Source organism: Pristiophorus japonicus, chromosome 2 (genome assembly GCF_044704955.1).
Source record: "Pristiophorus japonicus isolate sPriJap1 chromosome 2, sPriJap1.hap1, whole genome shotgun sequence".
NCBI lineage: Eukaryota > Metazoa > Chordata > Chondrichthyes > Pristiophoridae > Pristiophorus > Pristiophorus japonicus.
Genome location: NC_091978.1, coordinates 131,227,666 through 131,242,348, shown reverse-complemented (window position 1 = coordinate 131,242,348; position 14,683 = coordinate 131,227,666). Strand labels below are relative to the sequence as shown.

The window sequence follows — 14,683 nt, the reverse complement described above, 5'->3', positions numbered from 1 at the left end:
GAAGGAGAGGGGGGGAGGGGAGAGAAGGGAGAGGGGGGGAGGGAGAGGAAGGGAGAGGGGGGGGAGGGAGAGAAGGGAGAGGGGGGGAGGGAGGGAGAGAAGGGAGAGGGGGGGAGGGGAGAGAAGGGAGAGGGGGGAGGGAGAGAAGGGAGAGGGGGGGAGGAGAGAAGGGAGAGGGGGGGAGGGAGAGAAGGGAGAGGGGGGAGGGAGAGAAGGGAGAGGGGGGGGAGGGAGAGAAGGGAGAGGGGGGGAGGGAGAGAAGGGAGAGGGGGGGAGGGGAGAGAAGGGAGAGGGGGGAGGGAGAGAAGGGAGAGGGGGGAGGGAGAGAAGGGAGAGGGGGGAGGGAGAAGGGAGAGGGGGGAGGGAGAGGGGAGAGGGGGGAGGGAGAGAAGGGAGAGGGAGGGAGGGAGAGAAGGGAGAGGGGGGAGGGGAGAGAAGGGAGAGGGGGAGGAGAGAAGGGAGAGGGGGGAGGGAGAGAAGGGAGAGGGGGGAGGGAGAGAAGGGAGAGGGGGGAGGGAGAGAGGGGAGAGAGGGGAGGGAGAGAAGGGGAGAGAAGGGAGAGGAGGTCGGGAGCGGAGATCGCAGAGGTCGGGGGGTGCGTTGGGAGCAGAGGTCGGGAGCAGAGCTCGGGAGCAGTCCGGGGGGTGGGGGGGGGGGGGGCGTAATCAAGTCGGGACGGGTCCTGGTCGGGAGAAGCAGGAGCTGGGCGTGGGAGACAGCCTTATCCACGCAGCCCCAGTGAGGCCATTCCGGCCAGGGCTAGGGGCTAGGGGCTACGTGCTACGTGCTTCGGGCCCCTACCACACAGTTTTGGGCGCCTGGAGCTACTGCACATGCGCGCTCACTGTAGCGTGCCTGTGCAGAGGTCCCGGCACTGATTTCAGCGCAGGGACCTGGCTCCGCCCCCCACAGCTCGATCTGCATCGCGCCCAGCTCCAGAGGACCTGCAGGGAGCCGGAGAATAGCTAAGTTTTTTTTTTAGGCGCACTTTGTGGTGCGAAAAACGGGCGTCCAGTTCGGGGCTGCGCCGTTCTAGGCATGGCCCGAAACTTGGGCCCTATGTATGCAAGTTTCACAGGGAGAATATTCTCTTCTACCTTCAGTTAAAAATGAAATTTTCTCTCTCTCTCTAAACATGGGCCACTAACACGAGATTAATCCTTCAAGGCTAAGTAGGTTCAGGTTTTAAAGTAGTTAGCTTTCTGGCAATAAAAATCAGATACTGTCAGAAACTGAGCCTACTTCTCTGTGAACAGCCTCCTAACTCGGAGATGAAGTCTCTGGCCAATACACAAGGACCTGCCAGTTTCATCAAAGGACTTAGAAATAGCTGTCAAAGTCACTACTCTTTGATTTAAGGCCAGATGTCTCACACATACCTCCCTGATTTTGTTTCATATTGTGCAAAACAAATAGAACAGCTTCGACCATCTCAGGTGTTGCAAGAAGCCATCTCACACCTCCTTCAACTTGGTCTCTCTCAACAACAACCAACGACATTTATTGATACAGCACCTTTAACGTAGTAAAACATTATACACCAGTTAGCCTGACATCGGTAGTGGGAAAAATGTTGGAATCAATTATTGAAGACGTAAAAGCAGCGCATTTGGAAAGCAGTGACAGGATCGGTCCAAGTCAGCATGGATTTATGAAAGGAAATCATGCTTGACAAATCTTCTAGAATTTTTTGAGGATGTAACTAGTAGAGTGGACAAGGGAGAACCAGTGGATGTGGTGTATTTGGACTTTCAAAAGGCTTTTGACAAGGTCCCACCCAAGAGATTGGTGTGCAAAATTAAAGCACATGGTATTGGGGGTAATGTATTGACGTGGATAGAGAACTGGTTGGCAGACAGGAAGCAGAGAGTAGGAATAAACGGGTCCTTTTCAGAATGGCAGGCAGCGAATAGTGGGGTACCGCAAGATTCAGTGCTGAACACCCAGCTATTTACAATATACATTAATGATTTGGACGAAGGAATTGAATGTAATATCTCCAAGTTTGCAGATGACACTAAGCTGGGTGGCAGTGTGAGCTGTGAGGAGGGATGCTAAGAGGCTGCAGGGTGACTTGGACAGGTTAGGTGAGTGGGAAAATGCATGGCAAATGCAGTATAATGTAGATAAATGTGAGGTTATCCAGTTTGGTGGCAAAAACAGGGATGCAGAATATTATCCGAATGGTGACAGATTAGGAAAAGGGGAGGTGCAACGAGACCTGGGTCTCATGGTACATCAGTCATTAAAAGCTGGCATGCAGGTACAGCAGGTGGTGAAGAAGGCAAATGGCATGTTGGTCTTCATAGCAAGAGGATTTGAGTATAGGAGCAGGGAGGGCTTGCTGCCGTTGTACAGGGCCTTGGTGAGGCCACACCTTGAATAGTGTACACAGTTTTGGTCTCCTAATCGGAGGAAGGACATTCTTGCTATTTAGGGAGTGCAGCGAAGGTTCACCAGACTGATTGCTGGGATGGCAGGACTGACATATGAAGAAAGACTGGATCGACTAGGCTTATATTTACTGGAATTTAGAAGAATGAGAGGAATCTCATAGAAACATATAAACTTTTGACGGGATTTAACAAGTTAGATGCAGGAAGAATGTTCCCGATGTTGGGGAAGTCCAGAACCAGGGGTCACGGTCTAAGGATAAGTGGTAAGCCATTTAGGACCGAGATGAGGAGAAACTTCTTCACTCAGAGAGTTGTGAACCTGTGGAACTCTCGACCACAGAAAGTTGTTGAGGCCAGTTTATTAGATTTTTCAAAGGGGAGTTAGCTAATGGGATCAAGGGGTATGGAGAGAAAGCAGGAATGGAGTACTGACGTTGCATGATCAGCCATGATCATATTGAATGGTGATGCAGGCTCAAAGGGCTAAATGGCCTACTCCTGCACCTATTTTCCATATTTCTATCCCAAGGCGCTTCACAGCAGTATTCCAAGACAAAACAGATAAATGTGACACCAAACCCATAAGAAATTACGGCAGATGACTAAAACCTTGGTCAAAGAGGTAGGTTTTAAGGAGTGTCTTAAAGGAGGAAAGAGAGGTGGAAAGGCAAAGAGGATTAGGGAGGGAGTTCCAGAGCTTAGGGCCCAAGCAGCTGAAGGCACGGCCACTGATGCTTGAGCAGTTATAATCAGGGATGCTCAAGGCGGCAGAATTTGAGGAGCACAGACATCTCGTGGGGTTGTGAGGCTGAAAGAGATTACAGAGATAGGGAGGGGCGAGGCTATGGAGGGATTTGTAAACATGGATGAGAATTTTGAAATTGCGGCGTTGCTTAACCAGGAGCCAATGTAGGTTAGCGAGCACAGGGGTGATGGGTGATCGTGACTTGGTGCGAGTTAGGACACAGGCTGCCGAGTTTTGGATGACCTCAAGTTTACGTAGTGGGAGGCCAGCCAGGAGTGCGTTGGAATAGTCAAGTCTAGCGGTAACAAAGGCATGGGTGAGGGTTTCAGCAGAAGAGCTGAGGTCGGGGCAGAAGCAGGCAATGATACAGAGGTGGAAATAAGCAGTTTTAGTTATGCCGCGGATATGTGGTCGGAAGCTCATTTCAGGGTCAAATATGACGCCTAGGTTGCGAACAGTCTGGTTTAGCCTCAGATTGATGCTAGGGAGAAGGGTGGAGTTGTTGGCTAGGGAACGCAGTTCGTGGCGGGGACCAAAGACAATGGCTTCGGTCTTCCCAATATTTAATTGTAGAAAATTTCTGCTCATCCAGTATTGGATGTCGGACAAGCAGTCTTTGACAATTTAGAGACCATGGAGAGGTCGAGAGAAGTGGTGGAGAGGTAGAGTTAGGTGTCGTCAGCGTACATGTGGAAACTGACTCTGCATTTTCGGATGATATCGCCAAGGGGCAGCATACAGATGAGAACTAGGAGGGGGCCAAGGATAAATCCTTGGGGGACACCCAGAGATAACGATGAAGAGAAGCCATTGCAGGAGATTTTCTGGCTACGATTAGACAGATAAGAATGGAACCAGGCGAGTACAGTCCCACCCAGCTGGATGATGGTGGCGAGGCATTGGAGGAGGATCGAGTGGTCAACTGTGTCAGAGGCTGCAGACAGGTCCAGGAGGGTGAGGAGGGATAGTTTACCTTTGTCAGTCACAAAGGATGTCATTTGTGACTTTTATGAGAGCCATTTCAGTACTGTGGCAGGTACGGAAACCAGATTGAAGGAATTCAAATCTCTCCATCCAACCTGCTCTCTCTCTCTCTCTTCCTCCCTCCAACACGCTTGCCCGCCCTTCCAACCCTCTCGCCTCAGAGTCAGAAGGTTGTGGGTTCTAGTCTCACTCCAGGGTCCCGAGCACAAAATGTAGGCTGGCACTTCAGTTCGGTACTGACGGCATGTTTTGGATGCGACGTTAAACCGTCTGGCCTCTCAGGTGGACATAAAAGATAGCATTGTACTATTTTGAAGAAGAGCAAAGTTCTCCCTGGTGTCCTGGCCAATATTTATCCCTTAACCAACATCACAAACAGATTCTCTGGTCATTTCTTTGTTTTATTTGTTCACAGGATGTGGGCATCACTGGCAAGGCCACCATTTATTGCCCTTCCCTAATTGCTCTTGAACCGCTGCAGTCTTTGTAGCGGTTTTACAGAATCATAGAAATTTACAGCACAGAAGGAGGCCATTTCAGCCCGTTGTGTCTGCGCCGACCGACCAAGAGCTATCCAGCCTAATCACACTCTCCAGCTCTTGGTCCGTAGCCCTTGTAGGTTACGGCACCTTAAGTGAACATCCAAGTATTTTCTTTAAATGTGGTGAGGGTTTCTGCCTCTACCACCCTTTCAGGCAGTGAGTTCCAGACCCCCACTACCCTCTGGGTGAAGAAATTTCCCCTCATATCTTCTCTAAACCTCCCCCAATTACTTTAAATCTATATCCCCTGGATGCAGAGCATTCTGGGGGGAGAGAGTGAACAGGCAGAGGTCATGGTCCACATCAGGACCAATGACATAGGTAGAAAGAGGGATGAGGTCCTGCAGGCAGAGTTTAGGGAGCTAGGAGAGAAATTAAAAAGCAGGACCTCAAAGGTAGTGAACATCCAAGTATTTTCTTTACTTGACTCCCAGTGTCACAAGCTAGTGAGCACAGAAACAGGGTGAGAGAGCAGATGAATGTGTGGCTGGAGAGATGGTGCAGACGGGAGGGCTTTCGTTTCCTGAGGCATTGGGACCGCTTCTGGGGAAGGTGGGACCTGTACAAGCCAGACGGGTTGCACCTCAATGGAGCCGGGACCAATATCCTTGCCCGGGGGGGGGGGTGGGTTTGCTAGTGCTGTTGGGGAGGGTTTAAACTAGTTTGGCAGGGGGATGGGAACCTGAAAATCGATTCAGTAGGGAGGAATTAGAAAGCAAAAATAAAGAAAGTGAGTTTGAAGGAGAGAGGAAACAAGCAGAAAAAAAGGATAAAAAAAAACCAAACTTAAAGACTCTTTGTCGAAATGCACAGAGCATTCGTAACAAAATAGGTGAGTTGACGGCACAAATAGATAAAAATGTTTATGATCTGATAGCCATTACAGAGACGTGGTTGCAAGGTGACCAGGACTGGGATTTAAATATTCAGGGGTATTTGACAATCCGGAAGGACAGCCAGAAAGGAAAAGGAGGTGGGGTAGCTCCGTTAACAAAGGATGGAATCACTGCAATAGTGAGAAATGATATTGGCTCAAATGATCAGGATGTTGAAATAGTTTGGGTGGAGATAAGGAATAATAAGGGGAAAAAGTCACTGGTGGGTGTAGTCTATAGGCCCCCTAACAGTAGCAACTCTGTTGGTCGGAGTATAAACCAGGAAAACGTGGGAGCTTATAAAAAGGGAACAGCAATAATCCAGGGCGATTTTAACCTCCATATTGATTGGACAAATCAAATTGATCTGGGTAGCCTTGAGGAAGAGTTCACAGAGTGCATAAGGGAGGGGTTCCTTGAGCAGTATGTAACCAACCAGGGGGCAGGCTATCTTAAATCTGGTCCCGTATAATGAGACAGGATTAATAAACAATCTCCGAGTAAAGGATCCCCTAAAGTGATCATAGCATGGTTGAATTTCAAATTCAGATGGAGGGTGAGAAAGTTGGATCTCAAACCAGCGTACTAAGCTTAAATAAAGGAGACTACAAAGGTATGAGGGCAGAGTTGGCGAAAGTGGACTGGGAAAATAGATGTAGGACGGCTGATGAACAGTGGCATACATTTAAGGAGATATTTCACAACTCTCAAAAAAAATATATTCCAGTGAGGAGGAAAGGGTGTTTAAAAAAGATAGCCATCCATGGCTAACTAAAGAAATAAAGGACGGTATCCAATTAAAAACAAAGGCATACAAAGTGGCCAAAACTAGTGGGAGGGCAGAAGATTGGGAAGCTTTTAAAAGCCAGCAATGATTAAGAAAATGATTAAGAATGGGAAGATAGACAATGAAAGTAAACGAGCACAAAATATAAAAACAGATAGCAAGAGTTTCTATAAGTATATAAAAAGGAAAGAGTGGCGAAAGTAAATGTTGGTCCCTTAGAGGACGAGACCGGGAATTGTGATGGCAAACATGGAGAAACTCTGAACAAATATTTTGTATCAGTCGTTATGGTAGAGAACACAAACAATATTCCAACAGTGGCTAGTCAAGTGGGGAGGAACTTAACATAATCACAATCACGAAAGAGCTGGTACTCAGTAATATAATGGGACTACAGGCGAATAAATCCCCTGCACCTGGTGGCTTGCATCCTAGGGTCTTAAGAGAAATAGCAGCAGGGATAGTAAATACATTGGTTGTAATTTACCAAAATTCCCTGGATTCTGGGGAGGTCCCAGCAGATTAGAAAACTGCAAATGTAATGCCCCCATTTTAAAAAAGGAGGCAGACAAAAAGCAGGAAACTATAGACTAGTTAGCCTAACATCTGTGGTTGGGAAAATGTTGGAGCCCATTATTAAAGAAGCAATAGCAGGACATTTGGAAAAACATAATTCAGTCAGGCAGAGTTCACATGGATTTATGAACGGGAATTCATGTTTGACAAGTTTGCTGGAATTCTTTGAGGATGTAACGAACAGGGTGGATAAAGAGGAACCAGTGGATGTGGTGTATTTGGACTTTCAGAAGGCATTTGACAAGGTGCCACATAAAAGGTTACTGCACAAGATAAAAGTTAACAGGGTTGGGGGTAATACATTAGTATGGAGAGAGGATTGGCTAACGAAGAGAAAACAGAGAGTCGGGATAAATGGTTCGGGTTGTCAATCAGTAACTGCTGAGGTGCCACAGGGATCAGTGCTGGGATCCCAACTATTTACAATCTATATTAATGACTTGGATGAAGGGACCGAGTGTAACGTAGCCAGGTTTGCTGATGATGCAAAGATGGGAGGGAAAGCAATGTGTGAGGACACAAAAAACCTGCAAAAGGACATAGACAGGCTAAGTGAGTGGGCAAGAATTTGGCAAATGGTGTATAGGCCCCAAGTTTCCACACGATAAAAAACGGGCACCCCTCCGAGCTGGGCGCCCGTTTTTCGCGCCGAAACAAAAAACACGCGATTCTGGAGCGCCCTGCAGCTCCATGTCTGCTTGGCGCGGCACCCAGGGGGGGCGGGTACCATTTAAATTAGTTTTTTTCCTGCCGGCAACCCTGCGTGTACGCGTTGGAGCGTTCGCGCACGCGCAGTGTGAAGGAAACATAGAATTTAATGACTTCCCTTCCCCCCTCCCCCCCCACCTCGTTCTGGACGCCTAATTTGTAACCTGCGCCTGATTTTTTAATGTGTAGACAAGGTTTTTTCAGTTCTACAAAAATCTTCACTTGCTCCATTCTAAGTTAGTTTGGAGTACGTTTTCACTGTGGAAACTTTGAAATCAGGCGTCAGTGGCCGGACACGCCCCCTTTTGAAGAAAAAAATTCTGTTCCAAAGTGAAACTGTTCTAACTGACTAGAACTGCAAAAAAAGTGGAGAATTGCGATTTCTAAGATAGTCCGTTCTCCACCAGTTGCTCCTAAAAATCAGGCGCAAATCATGTGGAAACTTGGGCCCATAATGTTGGAAAGTGAGGTTATGCACTTCAGCAGAAAAAAAATCAAATAGCAAGTTATTATTTAAATGGAGAAAAATTGCAAAGTGCTGCAGTACAACAGCACCTGGTGCATGAAACACAAAAGGTTAGTATGCAGGTCTTGCAAGTGATCAGGAAAGCCAATGGAATCTTGGCCTTTATTGCAAAGGGGATGGAGTATAAAAGCAGGGAAGTCTTGCTACAGTTATACAGGGTATTGGTGAGGCCATACCTGGAATACTGCGTACAGTTTTGGTTTCCATATTTAAGAAAGGATATACTTGCTTTGGAGGCAGTTCAGAGAAGGCTCACTAGGTTGATTCCAGAGATGAGGGGTTTGAATTATGAGGAAAGGTTGAGTAGGTTGGGCCTCTACTCATTGGAATTCAGAAGATTGAGAGATGATCTTATCGAAATGTTTAAGATTATGAGGGGGCTTGACAAGGTGGATGCAGAGAGGATATTTCCACTGATAGGGGAGACTAGAACTAGGGGGCACAATCTTAGAATAAGGGATCACCCATTTAAAACTGATATGAGGAGGAATTTCTAATCTCGGAGGTTTGTAAATCTGTGGAATTCGCTGCCTCAGAGAGCTGTGGAAGCTGGGTCATTGAATAAATTTAAGACAGAGATAGACAGTTTCTTAACTGATAAGGGAATAAGGGGTTATGGGGAGCAGACAGGGAAGTGGACCCGAGTCCATGATCGGATCAGCCATGATAGTATAGAAACATAGAAAATAGGTGCAGGAGTAGGCCATTCGGCCCTTCGAATCCACACCACCATTCAATAAGATCATAGCTGATCATTCACCTCAGTACCCCTTTCCTGCTTTCTCTCCATGCCCCTTGATCCCTCTAGCTGCAAGGGCCATATCGAACTCCCTCTTGAATATATCCAATGAACTGACATCAACAACTGTCTGCGGTAAGGAATTCCAGAGGTTAACAACTCTGAATGAAGAAGTTTCTACTCATCTCAATCCTAAATGGCTTACCCCTTATCCTTAGACTGTGTCCCCTGGTTCTGGACTTTTCCAACATCGGGAACATTCTTCCTGCATCTAACCTGTCCAGGCCCGTCAGAATTTTACATGTTTCTTTGAGATCACCGCTCATCCTTCGAAACTCCAGTGAATACAGGCTCAGTCGATCCAGTCTCTCCTGCCATCCTGGGAATCAGTCTGGTGAACCTTCGCTGCACTCCCTCAATAGCAAGAACGTCCTTCCTCAGATTAGGAGACCAAAACAGAACACAATATTCAAGGTGAGGCCTCACCAAGGCCCTGCACAACTGCAATAAGACCTCCCTGCTCCTATACTCAAATCCCCTAGCTATGAAGGCCAACATACCATTTGCCTTTTTCACCGCCTGCTGTATCTGCATGCCAACTTTCAATGACTGATGTACCATGACACCCAGGTCTCGTTGCACCTCCCTTTTTCCTAATCTGCTGCCATTCAGATAATATTCTGCCTTCGTGTTTTTGCCACCAAAGTGGATAACCTCACATTTATCCACATTATGCTGCATCTACCATGCATATGCCCACTCACCTAACCTGTCCAAGTCAGCCTGCAGCCTCTTAGCGTCCTCCTCACAGTTCACAACGCCACCCAGCTTAGTGTCATCTGCAAACTTGGAGATATTACACTCCATTCCTTCATTAATGTATATTGTAAATAGCTGGGGTCCCAGCACTGAGCCCTGCGGCACCCCACTAGTCACTGCCTGCCATTCTGTAAAGAACCCGTTTATCCCGACTCTCTGCTTCCTATCTGCCAACCAGTTCTCTATCCACATCAATACATTACCCCCAATACCATGTGCTTTAATTTTGCACACAAATCTCTTGTGTGGAACCTTGTTAAAAGCCTTTTGAAAGTCCAAATACACCACATCCACTGGTTCTCCCTTGTCCACTCTACTAGTTACATCCTCAAAAAATTCCAGAAGATTTGTCTCAAGGAGCCATATGGCCTACTCCTGCTCCTATTTCTTATGTTCTTATGTCTCGTTCGCAGCCAAAGCCATCAAGTCACTAAAAGTGGCACTAGGACCTGACTCCATTAGGTGTGTCAAGGAGGTTCATGCACGTGGGGCGATCCTGTCCGAACTGACACCCGTCCAGATGGAATTCCTCATCAGCGCCAAGCCCCGGAACCTCCCTCGGGAGGCGGCGCCTCATAACTTGAGCCGCCTCCGGGAATTCCCTTTGTGCTTTTCCATTCCTCACGGAGGGGATTCCTGTACATGCTGCTCTTACACACCCTCCATTTTGCCATCCTCGTCTGCCATGGCGCACCATCTTGCCATCCAGAGGAAGTGGAGGTCCCCAATGGAGGGCTCTCTATGCGGGAGTCCTTCCTTTATCTATTGGAGACTTGGGTTGAAGATGTTGCACAGGGCAGTCCCATGCAATAAGTTTTTAAGTCAGCTCACGGACTCCCAGGCCACTTGCATTTTCTGCCGTCTGGAGGAGTCCGTGTTCCATGTTTTTCAGAGTGTGAGAGGTTGCAGCCACTCTTCCATTATTTGATGGGGCTACTCCTCGATTTCTGGCTGCACTTCAGTCCCACGCTCCTGATCTTTGGGCACCCGATGCGGAGGGGAGCGGGCAGGTCAGAGGGCCACCTCATGGGACTGCTCCTGGGTCAGTCCTAGATGGCCATTAACAGGTCCAGGCAGCGGGCGGTCGAGGGGGTCGTTCAGCCTGCCTTTCTTCCGCAGTTCTCGCTAGGGTGTCCCTGGAGATGGAGCACCTGGTGTCTACCGGTACGCTCGAGTCCTTCCACAACAGGTGGGCACCGGAGGGACTGGAGTGTCATCACCCCCGGAAACCAAATTTTGATTTGATCGGTTTTCTTAAACATTTTTGGTTAGTTTGCAGTTTCTAGTCGTTGTGCCCCTTTAACAAGGGGACATTTGATTTCATTGCATAATTTAAAAGAGCTGTAAAATTGTACAGAGATGATCAAATTCTCTATGGAACACGAGTTACCGGGGCATTGGAAAACAACCGGTCATAAGTGAATAATCAAGGCCCACTCCATCACCTTTTTGGAAGGGAAGAGATCATCTTTCAAAAACACATTCCAAGAAATTAAATTAGACAGAGTTCGTGATCACAGCGACAATTTGCACATGGCCTGAAGAAAAAACGAGGCCCGTCGGTCAAACGCCTTGTTATCGAATTAATTTACACGCATCACCCACCCTCGCATGATCCATGGAGGGTTGAGTTTTGGTACCCGAAGTTGCGGACATTACTTTACCTTCCCAGTGCTCGGCGGCTCTTGGATGTAAATGTTGCTCATTGCGGCGGTTTCGAAACAAGCCCCGTTTAAAGTGGCGGAACCTGCGCACTGTCGAAGCGCACGCCCCGCTCCCGCTCCCGCTCTCGCTCCTCACCAACGGTCGCAGTCTCGGCCTGACTTCACCGCCATGTTTTCAGATCGCCAGTTCCGTTCAAATGAGAGGGGCGGATGCAAAGCCGTCCCGACTCCAAACGCAATGAAATATCAACTCACGGCAAAACAGCAACGTTTAAAAACCTTGCCTACGAGAACATTGTTTCCAAAGTATCCAGTTACGCGGTTGCACTAAGAATCCCCCCCGAAATGTTACTTTTTTGTTCACGTCTCATGGCTCGGCCCGAGTAATCTGCTCGTGTTGTGATGGCGGTTCGCTGCAAAACACGTCCTGAAAGCAAACGGGCTCTTTGACGGGGTTATGACATTGACGCACAAACAAAGACAATAACTTTAAGATGAAGATATAGAACCTTTAGTGACTTGTACGCTTCTAAAAGGAAATTTAAAATCTAATAGTTCTTGTTAATCTTGCGATGGTTGCTTCTTGTTATTGCAGTTACAAGTGGTGTCGGAAACGTGATTGGTGGGAAGATATTGAAGGGTGCACCAGATAGGCAAGTGCGCCTGACTTCGGCTGGAGTTGGATTGGTCGTGGATGGAATTTATCGATGGCTTTTTCAGGTAAATGAACATATAAATGATAATGATTTGTGGCTTTTACACCGAATTCTCACTTTGTTTTAAGACTTATTTCAGCAAGATAAGTAGAGGGAAATCTAATTTTTGAAAGTGTTTTAAAGATCAATCGATGTTAAGTGTGATTCCATCGGGATCTTATGTTCAGTATTTGAAAGAGCAGTAAGTCACCGGATGGATATGAAAAAGAAACAGCGTTCAACTTGACTATCGAGAGAAACTTATGGCCGAGTTACAGCCCTTCCCCTTTCTCTCCCAACATCTAGAAACATAGAAAATAGGTGCAGGAGTAGGCCATTCGGTCCTTCAAGCCTGCACAACCATTAAATAAGATCATGGCTGATCATTCACCTCCGCACCCCTTTCCTGCTTTCTCTCCATACCCCTTGATCCCTTTAACCGTAAGGGCCATATCTAACTCCCTCCCTGATGCCTAACTGGCATCAACAACTCTCTGCAGTAGGGAATTCCACAGGTTAACAACTCTCTGAGTGAAGAAGTTTCTCCTCATCTCAGTCCTAAATGGCTTACCCTTTATCCTTAGACTATGTCCCCTGGTTCTGGATTTCCCCAATATTGGGAACATTCTTCCTGTATCTAACCTGTCCAGTCCCATCAGAATTTTATGTTTCTATGAGATTACCCTCTCATCGTTCTAAACTCCAGTGAATACAGGTCCAGTTGATCCAGTCTCTCCTCATATGTCAGTCCTGTCATCCCGGGAATCAGTCTGGTGAACCTTCGCTGCATTCCCTCAATAGCAAGAGCATCCTTCCTCAGATTAGGAGACCAAAACTGAATACAATATTCCAGGTGAGGCCTCACCAAGGCCCTGTACAACTGCAGTGAGACCTCCCTGCTCCTATACTCCAATCCCCTAGTTATGAAGGCCAACATACCATTTGCTGCCTTCACCGCATGCTGTACTTGCATGCCAACTTTCAATGACTGATATACCATGACGCCCAGATCTCGTTGCACCTCCCCTTTTCCTAATCTGCGACCATTCAGATAATATTCTGCCTTTGTGTTTTTGCCACCAAAGTGGATAACCTCACATTTATCCACATTATACTGCATCTGCCATGCGTTTGCCCACTCACCTAACCTGTCCAAGTCAGCCTGCAGCCTCTTAGCGTCCTCCTCACAGCTCATACCGCCACCCAGCATAGTGTCATCTGCAAACTTGGAGATATTACACTCTATTTCTTCATCTAAGTCATTAATGTATATTGTAAATAACTGGGGTCCCAGCACTGAGCCCTGCGGCACCCCACTAGTCACTGCCTGCCATTCTGAAAAGGACCCGTTTAGCCCGACTCTCTGCTTCCTATCTGCCAACCAGTTCTCTATCCACGTCGGTATATTGCCCCCAATACCGTGTGCTTTAATTTTGCACACCAATCTCTTGTGTGGGACCTTGTCAAAAGCCTTTTGAAAGTCCAAATACACCACACCCACTGGTTCTTCCTTGTCCACTCTACTAGTTACATCCTCAAAAAATTCTAGAAGATTTGTCAAGCATGATTTCCCTTTCATAAATCCATGCTGACTTGGACCGATCCTGTCACTGCTTTCCAAATGCGCTGCTATTTCATCTTTAATAATTGATTCCAACATTTTCCGCACTACTGATGTCAGGCTAATTACCTGGTGTATAATTACCTGTTTTCTCTCTTCCTCCTTTCTTAAAAAGTGGTGTTACATTAGCTACCCCCAGTCCATAGGAACTGATCCAGAGTCGATTGACTGTTGGAAAACAATCACCATTGCATCCACTATTTCTAGGACCACTTCCTTAAGTACTCTGGGATGCAGACTATCAGGCCCTGGGGATTTATTGGCCTTCAATCCCATCAATTTCCCTAACACAATTTCCCGCCTAATAAGGATTTCCTTCAGTTCCTCTTTCTCACTTGACCCTCGGTCCCCTAGTATTTCCAGAAGGTTATTTGTGTCTTCCTTCGTGAAACATAGAAACATTGAAAATAGGTGCAGGAGTAGGCCATTCAGCCCTTCGAGCCTGCACCACCATTCGATAAGATCATGGCTGATCATTCCCTCATTATACATAACCAAAGTATTTGTTTAACTGGTCCGCCATTTCTTTGTTCCCCATTATAAATTCACCTGAATCTGACTGCAAGGGACCTACGTTTGTCTTCACATAACTATAGAAGCTTTTGCAGTCAGTTTTTATGTTCCCAGCAAGCTTCCTCTCGTACTCTATTTTCCCCCTCCTAATTGTTTCATTTATGGTTTTAAGGATCTTACTGCCAATAACCGGCCTGAAAATATAATAAAGAATAGTTAGCACAGATTTCAAAAGGGAAAGTCATGCTTGACCAACATTGAATTCTATGACAGCAAGGGTAATGCAATGGATGGTAATATACATGGGCTTTCATAGTAGAATCATGACTTAAGATCAGAACTTATGGGCCCCAAGTTTCCACACGCGGCAAAACAGGCACCCCTCCGAGCTGGGCGCCCGTTAAAACCGCGCTATTCTCGAGCGCTTTGCAGCTCGATGTCAGCTTGGCGCGGCGCCCAGGGGGCGGAGCCTACCACTCGTGCCGATTTTGTA

General features: G+C 47.1%; 2 protein-coding genes across 3 annotated transcripts in view; one reads left to right on the top strand and one right to left on the bottom strand.

The window, feature by feature from the left end:
* The window catches only part of cwc27 (CWC27 spliceosome associated cyclophilin), a 349,321-nt gene extending 337,417 nt beyond the window's left edge, over positions 1 to 11,904 (bottom strand). Inside the window, exon 1 of one of the 2 annotated variants that reach the window (XM_070869351.1) lies at positions 11,362 to 11,904. In XM_070869351.1, coding sequence (XP_070725452.1) covers positions 11,362 to 11,403 — 42 coding nt within the window. In that variant the 5' untranslated portion in view covers positions 11,404 to 11,904. The remainder of the gene's footprint in view (positions 1 to 11,361) is intronic. The other variant, XM_070869343.1, reaches the window with a different exon arrangement.
* The window catches only part of srek1ip1 (SREK1-interacting protein 1), a 57,390-nt gene continuing 54,246 nt past the window's right edge, over positions 11,540 to 14,683 (top strand). Inside the window, exon 1 of the mRNA XM_070869365.1 lies at positions 11,540 to 12,081. Within this exon, the coding sequence (XP_070725466.1) occupies positions 12,069 to 12,081 (13 nt within the window). The 5' untranslated portion in view covers positions 11,540 to 12,068. The remainder of the gene's footprint in view (positions 12,082 to 14,683) is intronic.